Source organism: Anopheles coluzzii, chromosome X, assembly GCF_943734685.1.
Source record: "Anopheles coluzzii chromosome X, AcolN3, whole genome shotgun sequence".
Taxonomy (NCBI): domain Eukaryota; kingdom Metazoa; phylum Arthropoda; class Insecta; order Diptera; family Culicidae; genus Anopheles; species Anopheles coluzzii.
Window position 1 is genome coordinate 1,584,816 of NC_064669.1, and position 15,125 is coordinate 1,599,940.

Here is a 15,125-nt window from a genome sequence, read left to right on the forward strand (position 1 = left end):
ACACCGCCGTACCAGTGTACATGAAAACGTGTTAATTTCACCACATTCCGCGTACCCGCGTACCTAATGGCGGGAAAACGCGCGTTTCCGCGCGAATTGCGGCAGCCCCGTGCGCGTGAAGGAGATGGAGAGGCGCGCTGATAAACGCATTCATCCTCTTGGGCGGGGGTAGCCATTATTATGGTTTTGATCGAAATGTTTTGCGTGTGTTGGAGCGTGAGAGGAGGAGGCGATGAAACATCGTATTGTTGTTGCTGAAGTCTATGTTGGAACCTCTGCATCTCCCTTGCCATACTGGTTGCAATTGAAGCATAAACGCTCACACGGACATCTATAAAATTCTCTACCAACACACACACACACACACACACACACACACACACACACAGATGCGAAACATCCAAAATGGGGTGAGAAGAGAAGAGAGAAACAATCAAGCAATCCAGCCGATGTAGTATATCAATGTCTGCTCCATCAGAATCGAGCACCCTTCGGGCCGAATATCCGGAACGGTTTGGGGAGAACGGGAGCATGGGCTGAGGCTGTCGCTCATAACCTTCAAAGCGGGCAGGGTGAACGGTGCCGGAGCAGGGGTGAGAAACCGGACTGCGAACGGATACGCTCAAATTCAGCTACGCAAATTAGAACGCAGAGCGCTACTTGCTACCAAGCTGATTCCAAAGTCCAGCTGTTTTTGTGGAGTACCATGCCGGCTCGAAAGTTCTATCCCAGCGCAACGACTACGATTGCTGGAACAGTTTAAAGCATGTTAAGGATCGGTAGATTAGCGCGCTGGAGATAAACGATGGCGGAGAGGCAACTACAGGCAGGCTGGCGACGTCACGCATTGAAGTAATGCAAATTATTCCATCTATGCCTTATCAGAAGCAATGTTGTTGCGCTTGCTGTTCACGGTTCACTGGAACAGAGGCATGCAGCTGCTACAGCGTATTTGCATCTGCAGGAGACTCTTCTCAACTAGTCGCCTGTTTTAGATTAAAACTTAATTTTATTGTATGACTAAGACATGTGTAGCCTTGACAGACGTACAGCCGGGAATACAACACTACGCAATAAGATAATTAGTCTTTGTTACGGATGAGCAGTTCTGATGGAATATCCATGTCCAGGTAACCTATATCCGTGACACTGTGTATTTTTTGACAACGGCCAGTGATGTGTAAGCTTAAACTTTTCGTGGTGAATAGCAACACAGTCAGCTTAATTAACCAGTTACATTGAGATCTTATTTTATCGGATCTTATCTGTACATGCTCATTGGAGCTTAGCGCACTCAACGTAGCTCTGTGGGTGCGTTCTGTGGACGTTTTGGCCAAAACTTCAGATCTCGGATCTTCAAGATCTTCTACGAACTCGGATCTTCAGGATCCCATCTCTGGAGAGTCGTATCTATGAACATAAGAGCATAAAGATAGTTCAGTCGTTCAGAGTAAAAGACGAATTAAGCAATTCGATCCTCATTATCTGTAAAGTTAAACGATCCTTAAGTTCGCATTTGAGACTGCAGACAGAAAGCATTATGTGAGTGTCCTGGAAGTGGAATATGCATGTCAGTACGACGCGAAGGAGTGTCGCCTGCGCAGATCTGACCATAAGGCAAATCTGGTTACCCATATCATCAGAAATGTGCAGACAGATTGAGGCATTGACTAACTAATTGACATTGACTAATATAAAGTAAATAATTAGATAGTGTTGTAGCACCCAACGCCAAAGAAGATACGATGTAAGTCATATGTTTATCAAAAGCTATGTTGAAAAAACAGACGGTCGTTCCGTTTCATATGATGCGAACAAGGTCCAAGGCTATAGTTATTGCCTTTCGATGAATCATTCTTACGAACGATTAGAAATCGTCAAATAACAAATGACCATATAGTGTGTCAAAGTGTCCAAAAACATCCCCTTTATTAGCACTGTAAACTATGTATTTTTGGGTCAGTTTTGTAATTCCTATTGCCCCAAGTATGCAAGATTCCCTTTCAACCAAAATGTTGGACACACTTGTTACAATTTTACCTTATTGATTTGCCTGACCTTATAGCTTCTTCCTCTCCCAAAACGCGTAGTTTTCCAAGATCTAGTTTTGCTTCCTAACACGCTGATGTACTTCCCCATATCTTCAAATCCTCAACTTTGATACTATCAGTAGCAGTAACGATACAAAAAAACCCCACCAAAGATACATGTTGCCATGCCCTGCCTTGCCAAGCCCGAATGTGGGACACCCTCCCCTCCTTCCCCTCGCGTAGTGCTAGAATATACGAGGTGGTAGATTGCAACCAAAAAAAAAAGCCCAAAAAGGCGCACTCCACGAGAGCGATTTTGCGCAGCGTTTTGGAGCCTGCAGACGGGAGGCGGCATGGATTGGGGTCAGACATCGGGCCAAAACAGCGGGAGGGGGAAGGGGGGGGGGGTTGTCGATGAATCCGGAGCGTGTGTAATCAATAACGGGACGAGGTGCTAACGGGACAGAGCGTGCGCCAAAAAAAAACTCAATGTAGCAACTTCAAATTCGCTCAACAACTTGAACCTTCCCACCAGCTCCAACCAACCCTGGCCAGGAGGGGGTGAGTTTGGAGCATACGATACGTGTGCAAAATGGCGGGCAGAGTGTTTAACTCTACGCCTCATGACTCTCCCTACCTGGCAGGGTTTGAGACCATCCGACCTTTCCGGTGTTTGTGGCCGTAGGCGCCAGTCGGGTCGCGCTAAAGGGAGTGTTTGTTTCGTATGCGCCGCCAACCGAGACAACCAAGCGCTGTTGGGTACTTTTATTTAAACTGCTGGTTTTATTTCATTCCGGGTTATTTCTTCTTTTTTTTGCCATTCCTCACGGAATTTCCGGTCTCCGTGGGGTAGTTTACTGTCTGAATTAACACACACACACACACACACGAACATTAAGTTAATGAGAAAAAACGATGAGAAATCATCCAGAGGTGACATCACCATCCTGCCCGGTGGGGTTGGGATGTGGCATCAAACAACAATTGACGTACGCAAATCGGTTTTCTTTTTGCTCTTTTTGCAACCTGCGCAAGAAATCGCCGATTCTGGTTTCTTTTTCTTTTTTCCCGCTGAACTTACATCGTCTTGGATATTGGTAAGACAGTCACTGTTACAGATTTACATACATCTGGCGCTTCGCTATCGCTTTATTATTTGTTTGCAGAGTGAGCCATCCGGAACTTCCGGGGCTGCCGGAGATGCTGCTTTCCCTACACCTTGGGACCTACCTGAGTTGTCGGCCTGGCGTTTGGTGATTGGTGGTAATTGGACCGTCCTCTGCGTCCAGATTGTTGATTGATGGAGAGGTCGCCGCTACCACACGGGACACACAGGGGTAAACAGAGGGCAGAGGGCAGACACAAACACACGCACGCACACACCAAAACACAGAACACCAAGCACTTTATCTCAACACTCTGCTGCAGCAGGGTAACGAGTGGAGAGAGAGTGGGTGTGAGGGTGCGAAGCCCGCTCGCGATAAGGCACCCGAATCGGCGATGATAAAGATCCGGACCGCGGTCGTCCGATTATCTCGACGGTGTGCGGTTGATAGCGAGTCAGAAGGCGCACGGCGAACAGTCATCTGTTGACGGCCTTGCCTGAAACGTCACGCGAATGGAGGGAGCGCATTCCAGCTCTCCGGCAAGTCCGGTTTTTTGTTTCTTACTTTCGCACACAGCGCGCGCCGTGTGTGCGTGCGCGACAGTGCGTCGGTAGTGGTGGCGCACGGCAGCGCACGCACACCGCCATCCCGGTACCGTACGGGTGTAGCGTGTCAGCTGCATGTGTATGTGCTTGTCAATATTTGTTGCCTCCGGCACACGTGTTGGATATTTGAATTTTTATTTATATTCCTGTTGGAAAAGTGCCTGTTGCGCCTGTACAAAACTCCTTCTCGATTTCGGATACACCGTTTCGTGTGCACTGGCGCAGGGCCAAACATTCGGTTGTGCCTCCCTCTGGCTCGTAAATTTTACATTTATGAGCCGATCAAACCATGCCATTAATTCGACGAATCGAATAAATTTTGAGGGGGGGGGGGGGGGCAAAAACGGTAGTAGCTGGAAAACGGCACGTTTTATAGTTGCGCCATGATGCAAACATGATGTTCACAAGCAAACTATATCCAATAGACGTGTGTTTGTAAATTGCCAAGATGTACCAGTGAGGGCAATGATATCATCGTATTCTTTGGATCATTTTCAATTTTGGCTCTTTCTAAATGGTTTGCCATCTGGGAGGCACTTGATTCAATCAGTGCAATTTGCAAAGTCACTAGCCGTTTTTTTCTTTTTTTTTTGCTAGTTTGCCCTTGAAATCTATACGCTTGCTCAAAATTTAGAAAATCATTTTTAATGAAGTTGATCTGTGTGTCATGTATTGTATTTAACAAACAGCTTAAATTTTATATGATTTCAAATTAATGCAATCAATATGTAGCAATTTCAATCGTAACATGCACTTTTTACCATTTCCGTATTCCCTTTGGCAGCTGAATTATGTTTTATTGGAGTAAAATCTATTGTTTTGCAAAATATATTCTTATGTATGGTCAACTTAGGAACAAGGGTAAAATATTTTCATCATTTTCAACGGTATTCATTTGCAACCGTCGTTTAGTATCTTCAGCGCCGTTTCTTTCAATTTTTACATTGAATATTGACTTTATTCATACATAGTTGTTCTGAAAAGTCTAAGTGCTTGAACACGTGGCGCAAACGGAAAAAAAATAGAACAATGACACACCGTTTTTGCTTTTTGATTCGCCGAAATTTACCAATTCTGCATCGTTCCCCCGAAACGGGTGAATCTGTGACGCGCGAGTATAAACGCTCCACTCCGCCTTCGAAACGTCAAACCGTTCCGACAGCTCGAAAGGTAGGTAGCAAAAAAAATAAACAACAAATCGGAAAAGAATTTGCAGCAAAGCGGCATAATCGAGGGCCAAATCACGGGGCATGTAGGCCGGCGGAACCGTTCGCCGGTGCAGAACGACTACCAATCAACCCACAAGCAGCTAGCTGGGACTACAATCAAACGCTCGCCTAACGCAAACACTATCAGTACATAATTCCAACCCTTGGGGGGAAAAACTTGCCAAAAATTGCGAAATTCGTTATCCCCAATCGCCCTGGCTGGATTAAGCGGTAGGTGCATGGGTGTACAGGTACTTTCTTCAACTGGTTCCACTAATGAAATGTGCTTTGTTTGAATGTTTCAGCATAAAGACAGACCGTGTCCATTCCTGCAATTAATCCGGCGCCCCAGTTATCCGGGCAGTAACACTTAAAGATGCAAAAGCTAAAGATGTTCGTGCAGCGAAACCTGGTGACGATCGTGATGATTCCATCGCTGATCGGTCTGCACTGGGCGTGGGACTCCCTGCAGCACAACCGAGCCCTCGTGTCCGACTACGAGCGCAAGGATCTGCCGGTCGTAATCGTAAGCGATACCCATACCTCATCCTCTGACGGTCATTTCATCCCCTAACACTCTTTTTCCATCTCCAAAACCCCACAAACAGGCGGCAAAAGCGCTATGGCAGCGGGTTACCAACAAAGCAGAATCCGGCGAACAGCAGCAGGACAAATCGCAGTAACGTGCATGGAATTCTGCTCCTTCCAACACCAAGGAGCGCACCGACTCGTTTTTGTACATGAATCGTTGTTTTGCATCTCGCACCCGGCAGCACCATCGGGGGGTTCGTTTGGCGGTAGCGAGGGCGACCTTGTATGCGAAATAAATTAAAGCATGAGTAGCGTTTAAAGCTGGATGGATGTTAAAATAGTATTTGCCGCAAGTGTTTATCGCAAGGCCATCATTTGGCGGGTCTTTATGCAACACCTTTGTCCAGTGGTCGGCACTGCTTCGGGACATGTGTGTTCTATTTTTGGCCCTGTTTTAAAAGAGAGTGCTATGAGCTGCTCATTGTTATGAATTGAATGACAGGTTTTCTAATGAAATTTATTTCTGATGTATAATTTACAGCAATTTTTCACTTTTTTGTTTCAGCTTTAGAAATGACAAAGTTTGTGATAAGTGCCTTTCTGCAGATGTCTTTAACCTTCATTTCTATAGCCAAAATTACACCTTCATTTATGTAACCACCTATCTGTGCATTTCATACATTTTATATGTGAATCTGTTTTGCTTATCCATGAAAAATGGATGTGTCAATCTAATTTTACGTTTTTTTTACGTAAATATGTGTTTTAATTTGTCTCTTTTAGGTATATGAATTTAATGTAAATAAAATAGTACAACAATAAATAGTTAAAATGGCACTAAAAGACCGGCATGCCACCTTGACTATCGGGTTAAACATTTTAATTTATACACATTCAAAAGAACTGAACTTATTTGAGGACAGAAACCTGTAGAAATAGAGGGTTTAAATCTAAGTAAACACATTGCTGTTGAATTCATGTCAACATTTACGACTAAACCGAAGCCATGAGTCCTTATTACATGTATTACATTTCCAGCCTAGCTATTTCTAGAAATAAGACAGATAGAATAAAAAAGTTCTTCTTCTTCTTTGGCAAGAAGAAGAAGGCCTGCCCGTACCACTAGTAAGCTCGGCTTTCAGTGACTTATGTATTACCATATAAGGATAGTTAGTCCTACGTATCCATTCGGGACTGGGTCCATTCGGGACTTGAACATTGCGAACATTGTACATTTATTTTTTTTAATAGTTTGTTTTATGTGTTTTCAAATGGCTAAAACTTGCAAAGCGATGAGATTGTTAAATACAAATTTATTCTGTAATTACAGACCACAACATACTAGGGGGTGGTTACAGAAATGAAACTGATTTTTTTAAATATAATTTCAGATAAGAGCATTGCCACTCAAAAATGCCGTTTTGAATGTTTGGAAACCCAACAAAAAAAAATCACGTTGACAAAAATATCTAAAAAGGCGCAAAAGAGTCCACCAGTATCTAAAGAAAAATCTCCCGATACCACCCCGTACCATCGTTGGTGGGAACAGCCAGCGGGGATGTTTTCCTTGCTAAAATCCACCTGCCCCTGTGTGTCGCGATTTGCCTTCCCCTGCTTTGTGCACACACACACACACACGCGCAAAAACACACACAGCACGTGTAGCGACGGACGTACTGTCAAAATCAGCTGTCAAGTCGGGTCGCGGTAGCCGCCGCGGACCTTGGGACGGGCCAATAGCCAGCGTGTGTGCAGACAGTGAGCAGGTGGGACACGACCGGAAAAGGGGGCCGGCGCGGACGGGTTTCTATTTACGTTTTTCCTCCGATTCATTGTAGCGAAATCGGCGCAACGGCGAAACACACAGCCGCCTCATCGGTCGCACAGAAAACCCGCTCAAGGCAGCAGTAGCAGTAGGAGCCAGCAGTAGCACAACAACACCAGCGCCAAGCGACGGTACAATAATAATTCCGGAAGAGCGACGGAAAGTGTTTATGTATGTGTGTGTGTGTGTGTGTGTGGATGTGTACACGCGCTGATTGACGTGTGTTGTTTACTGTTTACGGAACGGCCTAGTGGTGGCGACAGCGACGTCCTCCGACCGGGATTGGCACACTGAGCGCGTCCGTGTCCGTGTTTTCCCTTTCCCCCAAGTGTTTCCCTCCTTCGAAGCTGGAACCGGAGCGTCGCAAATTCGCAAACCCCGTTAGTCCGCCGTTCGGATATAGAGGGTGCTGGTAGAAGAAGGGGGCCACCTTGAACTACCCCGAGCACATCCGGCGCAACGTCGCAGGGCTGCTGCTGCTGCTCCCCGCAACACACGAAAGGGATTTGGGACTGTAAGTGTCTCCCTGTATGTGTGTGTGTGTGTATATGGTCGTGTAAATGTGTGTGTGTGTGTTTGCAACTCGGCCTCACTGATAACGACGCAGCAAACGCGTGTCGCGCGCTCCTACATTAGAGTGTGTCAAGTGGCCGGCGCTGATAGGCCAGCATCCATCCGAAGTAGGTGCGCGGCAGCCATCCCCACAACCTCACTACTTCACCACCGTGACGTGCGACGGTCCGTGTTTTTTTATTGCTAAATTGGCCAACCAGTTCCTCTAGGCTCTCTAACACCCCCCGCACCATCACCCCTTGGCCCGGATCCGGCGGCAACGGCACAAAAGGATAAAAAAGCGGTGCGTATCGAAACGTTTTTTGGCGAAACCCTCGGCGCTCAGCTTTCTATTCCCGCCTTCACAACCTTCACCGCTTATGCTGCCAACGGTCGACGGTTTTATGTAATCAACCGATTCGCGACCTCGCAAAAGCAGACGAGCCGTGTGTGTGTGTGTGTATGTGTGTGTGTGTGTTCATGTGCTTAAAACGGCTCCCCTTTCGCGACGGTGCGTAAAGCAAGCGTTTGATTATTTTAAATTATCACACCAGAAGGGGGGGGGGGGTGAAGCAAGAGGAAGGTAGCTGGAAATCATCCCCCTATACATATTTTCAGTGTGGTTCACCGTCCAGCCAGCCTCAACCAGCGTTGTTTATCCCGTCGATGAGCATAATTCATTATTATTATTATTAATGCTATTTATAGCTTGTTTCGCGCGCACTCGTATGTGTGTGTGTGTGTTGTTGTGGCAGAACATAACGTCCCACCCCCATTGTGATTTCACCCATAGGGCTGGAGAACATAACAGCACGTAACAGATATCGCCCGCTTTCCGCATTGAAGCGTAAGTTTAAAAAAAAAATGTGTTGCTTTTTTGCATTCCAATGTGTGTGTGCGGGTTTGTATGTGTGTCCCCACACACCACTATCCACACTCGAGACACACACACACACACAGATACTTCCAAATGCTTAGAATGAGCGGTTGGAACGGGAAGAGAATTGGAATTTGACCTTCGCGACGAATGACGCGGCCCGGTTACGACGCGCTTCTTTTTTTTTTTTTTTGCAGTATCGTAATCCCAACAGCGGACGAAAGTTGAACGTTACCCCCATAGAGAGAGCGAGGGGGGGGGGGGAGGGGTTATATGTCCCCACTGTTCCACCACGCATCAAAAGTTGCTCCACACGCACACTCACGCGTGCACGTGCGCTGTGGCAACTGGTGGTGGGAGCACGGAATCGAACCTACCCGATTCCGGAGCCGATTCCGGAGTTGACCCCGAAGCCGATTCTACAGTTGGCTCCAGAATCGGTTCCGGAATCGATTTTTGAATCGAAATCGGCTCCGGGTTCAGAATTGACTCCAGAATTGGAGTTAGCTCCGAAATGAGAATCAGTTGTTGAATTGAAATAAAAAGTTTCAGAAGCGAAATCAGTCCGAGATTCTCCATGAGAATGGATCGATTACTATCAAATTTTGATTCTTTGTGGCTATCAATACGTAGCATCATTGCACCCAATTCAACGCCTATTCTTATGAGGTAACCGAAACCGACTCCGACTCCGATTTCGAATCCGATTCTGATTTCGGCACGAATTCCGATGCCGAAACGGATTTCAATTCCGGAACTGATTCCGATTCTGGAACCAGTTCCGATTCCGTAGCCGATTCCGATTCCGAGAGCCACTTTCGGATCCGACACCGGAACCAATTCCGTATCCGATTCCGTACTTACTATGTGGAATCGATTCGCAGCTAGCCGGAATCGATTCCGACGGATACTTCATTTTTCCCATCACTAGTGGAAACCCTACAACTGCGGGTGGGGTTGAGCGAGGGACAACGCGATTGTGTGTATCTTTGTTGATATCAGGGTCGCGAGGCCGTTAGCATCTTGCTTTTGCTTCCCCCGATGCTCATCCATTGCAACTCCCCCGCCTCCTTTTGATGATTAAAACAAAGCGAAGCCGAAAGGACAGCTCTCGCATGTGTATCGGTGTCTGCGGCGGCGATGATGACATGGTGGTGTCCGGAATCCGGTTTCATCGCTTTTGAACGATATTTTATTTTATTTTATTTCATTTTTTATTTTATATTTTGCAGATCCACACACACACACGGACACGGGAACAGGTTTTGGGAGCAGCGAATCTGACCCCACAATTGGCGCAGTTGCTTGCTTGCCGTCCAGGCTCGATGCGCAGCGAACCGTCCGGCCACGGGAAAGCAGTGTGCCCCGATCGCACCTGACGATGCTGTGAAGCTGTTCCGGTCTGCTACACGTACTGCGGCCCCCGGGGGTGGGGTAAGTACTTCCGCCCGTGTCCCAATTCGCCCACCCAGAGCATTAACACGGAGACTTTTTTTTTCTTTGCTACCAGGACACCTTGAGCGGAGTGCTTGAGTGCTTTGGGCTTGCGAATTTACATAACAGTGCATGCGTGCCACCACGCTCAGCGGCGAATTGCTTCCCGTCCGTCCGCACACTGGCAGTAACGGCATCTGGACAGCAACGGATGCGGTGCGAGGTAGGCATACATGGTCGGCGGAAATGGCTGCCGCTTATCTGCGGCCGATCTTAAGGTCCAACGGGCAGTGCCGGAAAGCGAGCAGCAAGGGCCGGCCTGCTCGCGGCGGTAATCAAGCGTGCGCGGCTTGGCAATCAATCGATTGCCAATAGAGACAGGAAGGTCGTAGGTCGATGTCGGGCACGTGCTGCTGGCGGTCGCTGCACAGAGATGGCACAGGGAGCGGGTTCGGCAATGGCAATAGTGGGTTGTTTTGCTACACGTTTTGTGTTAGTATTTCGCTATCATCAGCGATAGTTATTATTGCTAGACGGGGTGGGCTGTTAAAGGTATGGTAAATCTGCCTTAAACTGTGCTTTCGATATTACATCATACAGATGGTTGCATAACTAAATGGTTACAATGTTCCAATCGAACCATAGCGCACTTTGCATTTAGAAATTGTAATTCTAAAGTTGTCTAATACTAATGAGATCCTGAACGCCTTGTTCAATATCCAATATATCCGCCCAGCAGTTCCAATATTTTGAGAATGATGTATTCTTTGCTCCGTATAGCTTTTATGTTTTTGAGAGCTTGGGCTGCGCTAAGGCTATCGGTAAAAATTTAGAAGTGATCAGGTGTTCTGGTGGTAGTTCTTAGTTTCCTCTGTCATCGAGATATCTATACTTAAAAGGGAACTGTAAGACTATGGGAATTCGGAGCGAAAGGTATTCAAAACGGGTTTACTTACATCACTCCGAACATCACTTCGAGGGACATAGTATGTGTTGATTTCATACTGCCCATAGCTATTCTCAAGCATCTATACTGGATTATACTGGAAACTAATTACTTCCTAATGTAGATTGTTGAAGCGAACGTCATAGAGGTCTTTTCAGTCTTTACGTCTATCTAAAAGCTATAAAAGGCGAACACTATTGATTGTTCGCTCGTTCCTTTTCCTTTGCTTTTGTTAAGATGTAGATGTAGTGTAGGTGTAATAAGCATAAACAAACACAAAATTCTAAAAAATCCTTTCCCACATTGCAGAAATGTCTACGAACAATCGACAAGCGTCGGAACCGGTGCCGCCGGTTCGGCCCACCAACCTTAACAACCGGGACGTCGTGGTGACCAGCCTGATTGCCGGCGCGACGGCCGGTGCGTTGGCCAAAACCACCATCGCTCCGCTCGACCGAACAAAGATCAACTTTCAAATCAAGTAAACGCATCCGCAACCGAACTCTAACCGAACTTCTATCAATAATCGGATTACATTGCTGTCCTCTCTCTTTCGCTTACTCTCTCTCTCTCTCACTCCCGACCCCGCTACGCCATTCGCGCACACCAGCAAGGACGTCCCGTACACGTTCCGGGCAGCGCTCGGGTTCCTGCGAAACACGTACGTTCGCGAAGGATTCCTGGCCCTGTGGCGGGGCAATTCGGCCACGATGGCGCGCATCATCCCATACTCGGCTATCCAGTTTACAGCCCACGAGCAATGGAAGAAGATACTGCAGGTCGATCTGCACGCGGAGTAAGTTGTGGAGAACGGGCTCAGAAACCAGGTTTCTGATGGAATGATTGTTTGTGCTCATTTGTTTCCTTGCTCCAGCACGGAAGTACGCCGCTTCCTCGCAGGGTCGCTGGCCGGCATCACGTCCCAGTCGCTGACGTACCCGCTCGATCTGGCCCGGGCCCGCATGGCGGTGACGGACAAGTACTCCGGCTACAAGACGCTGCGCGAAGTGTTCGTGAAAATTTGGCAGTGCGAAGGGCCGCGCACACTGTACCGCGGCTACTGGGCGACCATACTGGGCGTAATACCGTACGCCGGCACATCGTTCTTCACCTACGACACGCTGAAAAATGAGTACTACAGTAAGTGTGGACGGATTCGTGCTAGCGATGGCATTGCGGGACGTTTTTAACGACGGTTTTTTTTTCCAATATTTTTGCGTTCCAGAAAGGACGGGAGACAAATCTCCCAACACTGTGATATCGCTCACGTTCGGTGCGGTAGCGGGCGTGATCGGCCAGTCATCCAGCTACCCGCTGGACATTGTGCGGCGACGAATGCAAACCACCGGTGTAACGGCTCAATGCGCCGACCAGTACCTTACCATTGGCCGGACGTTGATAAAAATATACAGGCATGTCACATACGATATCGCTCTCGGGGTAGGGCCACCACAAAGCTAAATACTAACTCACACTCACGCTTGTCCCACGCAGGGAGGAAGGGCTCGTCAAGGGCTTCTACAAGGGTCTGAGCATGAACTGGATCAAGGGCCCGATCGCTGTCGGCATCAGCTTCGCGACGTACGACCACATCAAGCATCTGCTCCGCGACATCATACACATCCGGAGCGGGGACGGCCAGGCACGGTAATAGTCTGTGGCCGGCACGCTGAGCGGGTGGGGCTGCTGCAGGCGAAAACTGTCCCTTCGAATTCGTTTTCGAATATCCTTAAGCTAGGCAGAGATTACCGCAGGCAAGCGGAAAGGGAGAGAGAGAGAGAGCACCCGCCCCTTTTAAAAAGGACAACACGACAATAAGAAGAAAATTCCCCCGCCGTATCACCCCGCCAGTAAGCCCCACATCCCTCGCATCCTTTTCTCCCGACAGCACAGGCTGTGTGTGTTTGTGTGTGAGTGTGTACATGAAAGCGTGCGAGTGTGTGTGCGTGTGTGTGCGTATTGTACGAATCGTCAATCGGATAAGTGCCATTAGCTGGTTTTACCTATCGCTTTTTTCCTGTTTTTTTTTTAAACGAAGCGAAGGTACAACGGGCTGTCGTCATTGTTTTTTTTTACATTTTTTGTTCCCAGGCCAGCACATTACGAAACCATTGCACAAAAGAGTAACATGTACTATTTTAGGTGTAAACGAATCTATATACGTTATTTAGTCACTTGCCCACGTTTGAGGAGATGGGGAGGGTGGGAGGGGCGCAAATCCAATAGAGTGGGCTACAGAAACAAACTAAAACGAAGAGGCAGAATCGGCGTTTTAGTGCCGTACCACGGTCAGACCTGTGCTACGCCAGAAATGGGCACCGAGCGGGCGGGTTGTGTTTAGGCGCGGTGTCTCTTTCAAAAAGATGATGCGAGAAATAAAGCTAACCAGAGTCAATATGCCTTTAGTGCCGGGCGCGGGCCTTTGCCGCTTCGAGTCCGTGTTTCTCTCTTGTTTCCTGTTGCTGCTGAGAGTGAACTCTAGTGTGTAATGGTCGAGCAACGTGCGCTGCTAAGCACGCCACGCCGGAAGTGGGTAAAATTCACACGAAAAGACTAGAACCTTGTCACTTTCGATTTCTTATTGGAGGACAGAATGTAGTGAATAAAGTTTGAAAAACAAAACAACCAACAGTTAGGTTACAAATCTGGGTTAATCATTTATGCTGGAAGAAAAGGAAAGAATGTGTATTTTGTATATCTTGTAAGATTATTTGTTCTATAGGTATGCAACTACCACAGCAGTAGCACAGCGGAAACAACAGCGACAGCATTGGCGCACGACGACGTGGTGCCACCGCCATCTCTGGATGCGATCAGGCAGCTTAAGAGCAATAAGTCTGCTGGCAGCGATGGGCTGGCGGCCAAGCTCTTCAAGATGGGACCGGATTGCTGGGTGTCATTCACCCAGTCTACAACAAGGGCGACAGGCTGGATTGCTCGAACTTTCGAGCCGTCACAGTCCTTAATGCCGCCTACAAGATCCTGTCCCAGATCCTGTTGTGCAGAGTTGCGCCCCTTGCTACAAATTTCGTACTCCGAACGACTCCGGACGACTCCGAACGACTCCGAACGACTCCGGATGATGCAGGGCGGACCTACCTTCCGGAGTCGATTCCAAATTTATCGGAGTCGGATTGGAGTGGACTCCGGATTTATGCCAACTTTACCCACCACTAGTCTAGACAACGACATCCGTGGCATGATCCTCTAGCGGTCTCTCCAATTTCTTGGCTTCGCGGATAATATCGACATCATCGGCAGAGCGTAGCAGCAAGAATCGGATTGAGAAGATGAAGTACCTGCTTGCCGGAGACTCAGACTATCTGGAATCTATCTCGAGGTAGTAAAGGAGCTCTGCTATCTTGGGACGGTCGTTACTTCGGACAACGAAATCGGCAGCGAAATCTAGAGACTCATTGTGTAGGGGAGCCGTGCATGCTATGGGCTTCACCGACTGCTGAGACACAGAAGACTTCGAGCCCTCTCGAAATGTGGGATATACTGCACATTGTTTCGCCCGGTGGTCCTCTATGGACACGAGACCTGGACCATCCGAGCGAAGGATGCAAACGTGTGATGTGCTCTTTAGAACGCACATTCCGTTCCAACTCCAGCTATTGTTAGTCCGATTCCGATGCCGGCTAAATCGTTTGGAGTTGGAGACGTCGGGGCTTGAGTCGACCGGAGTTGGAGTCATTCGAAGTCCTTCAGAGTCGATTGGAGCTAACGGGAGCCGTCCGATGCAATGTACTTGTGCATTTCACTTTGCACATGCACTTCGTGTACAGGCCCTTGTTTCGAAGGCCGACTCCGGATGACTCCGATTCCAACCGATTCCAGACGACTCCGAACGACTCCGGAAGTAGAGAGAAAGAAAGAGATAGAGAGAGATAGAGAGGCATGCAACTATTTTTTTACAAACAATATTCATTCCTCAATCAAGTAAAAGAATAGAACAAGTCTGAATATCGTTAGCTAACCATTGCATCGTCATCAACGGACAATTTAAAT

General features: G+C 47.7%; 2 protein-coding genes across 5 annotated transcripts; both read left to right on the plus strand.

Moving 5' to 3' along the window:
- Window positions 1-4,902: 4,902 nt before the first annotated feature.
- LOC120960773 (uncharacterized) lies at window positions 4,903-5,806 on the plus strand. Its single transcript, XM_040384390.2, has 3 exons — window positions 4,903-5,180; window positions 5,255-5,475; window positions 5,558-5,806. Exons 2-3 carry the CDS (start codon window positions 5,326-5,328, stop codon window positions 5,630-5,632), a joined length of 225 nt encoding a protein of 74 aa, XP_040240324.1. The 5' UTR covers window positions 4,903-5,180; window positions 5,255-5,325; the 3' UTR covers window positions 5,633-5,806.
- Window positions 5,807-7,142: 1,336 nt separating this feature from the next.
- On the plus strand, window positions 7,143-13,540 carry LOC120960706 (mitochondrial coenzyme A transporter SLC25A42). Of its 4 annotated transcripts, XM_049605101.1 has the most exons (9): window positions 7,143-7,246; window positions 7,319-8,161; window positions 9,967-10,168; window positions 10,245-10,391; window positions 11,424-11,595; window positions 11,725-11,910; window positions 11,989-12,254; window positions 12,340-12,530; window positions 12,613-13,540. In XM_049605101.1, the coding sequence occupies exons 4-9, from the start codon at window positions 10,301-10,303 to the stop codon at window positions 12,763-12,765; spliced, it is 1,059 nt and encodes a 352-aa protein (XP_049461058.1). In that variant the 5' UTR covers window positions 7,143-7,246; window positions 7,319-8,161; window positions 9,967-10,168; window positions 10,245-10,300; the 3' UTR covers window positions 12,766-13,540. The 4 variants fall into 4 exon arrangements, with proteins under 4 accessions (XP_049461058.1, XP_049461056.1, XP_049461059.1 ...); XM_049605099.1 differs by having other exon boundaries at window positions 7,168-8,161; XM_049605102.1 differs by having other exon boundaries at window positions 7,168-7,819.
- Window positions 13,541-15,125: the final 1,585 nt, after the last annotated feature.

Coding starts and splice junctions, on each gene's coding strand:
- LOC120960773 (XM_040384390.2), top strand. CDS start 5,326: ATGCAAAAGCTAAAGATGTTCGTGCAGCGAAACCTGGTGACGATCGTG. Junction 5,476..5,557: donor AGGATCTGCCGGTCGTAATC/GTAAGCGATACC, acceptor CCCCACAAACAG/GCGGCAAAAGCGCTATGGCA.
- LOC120960706 (XM_049605101.1), top strand. CDS start 10,301: ATGCGTGCCACCACGCTCAGCGGCGAATTGCTTCCCGTCCGTCCGCAC. Junction 10,392..11,423: donor AGCAACGGATGCGGTGCGAG/GTAGGCATACAT, acceptor CCCACATTGCAG/AAATGTCTACGAACAATCGA. Junction 11,911..11,988: donor CAGGTCGATCTGCACGCGGA/GTAAGTTGTGGA, acceptor TCCTTGCTCCAG/CACGGAAGTACGCCGCTTCC.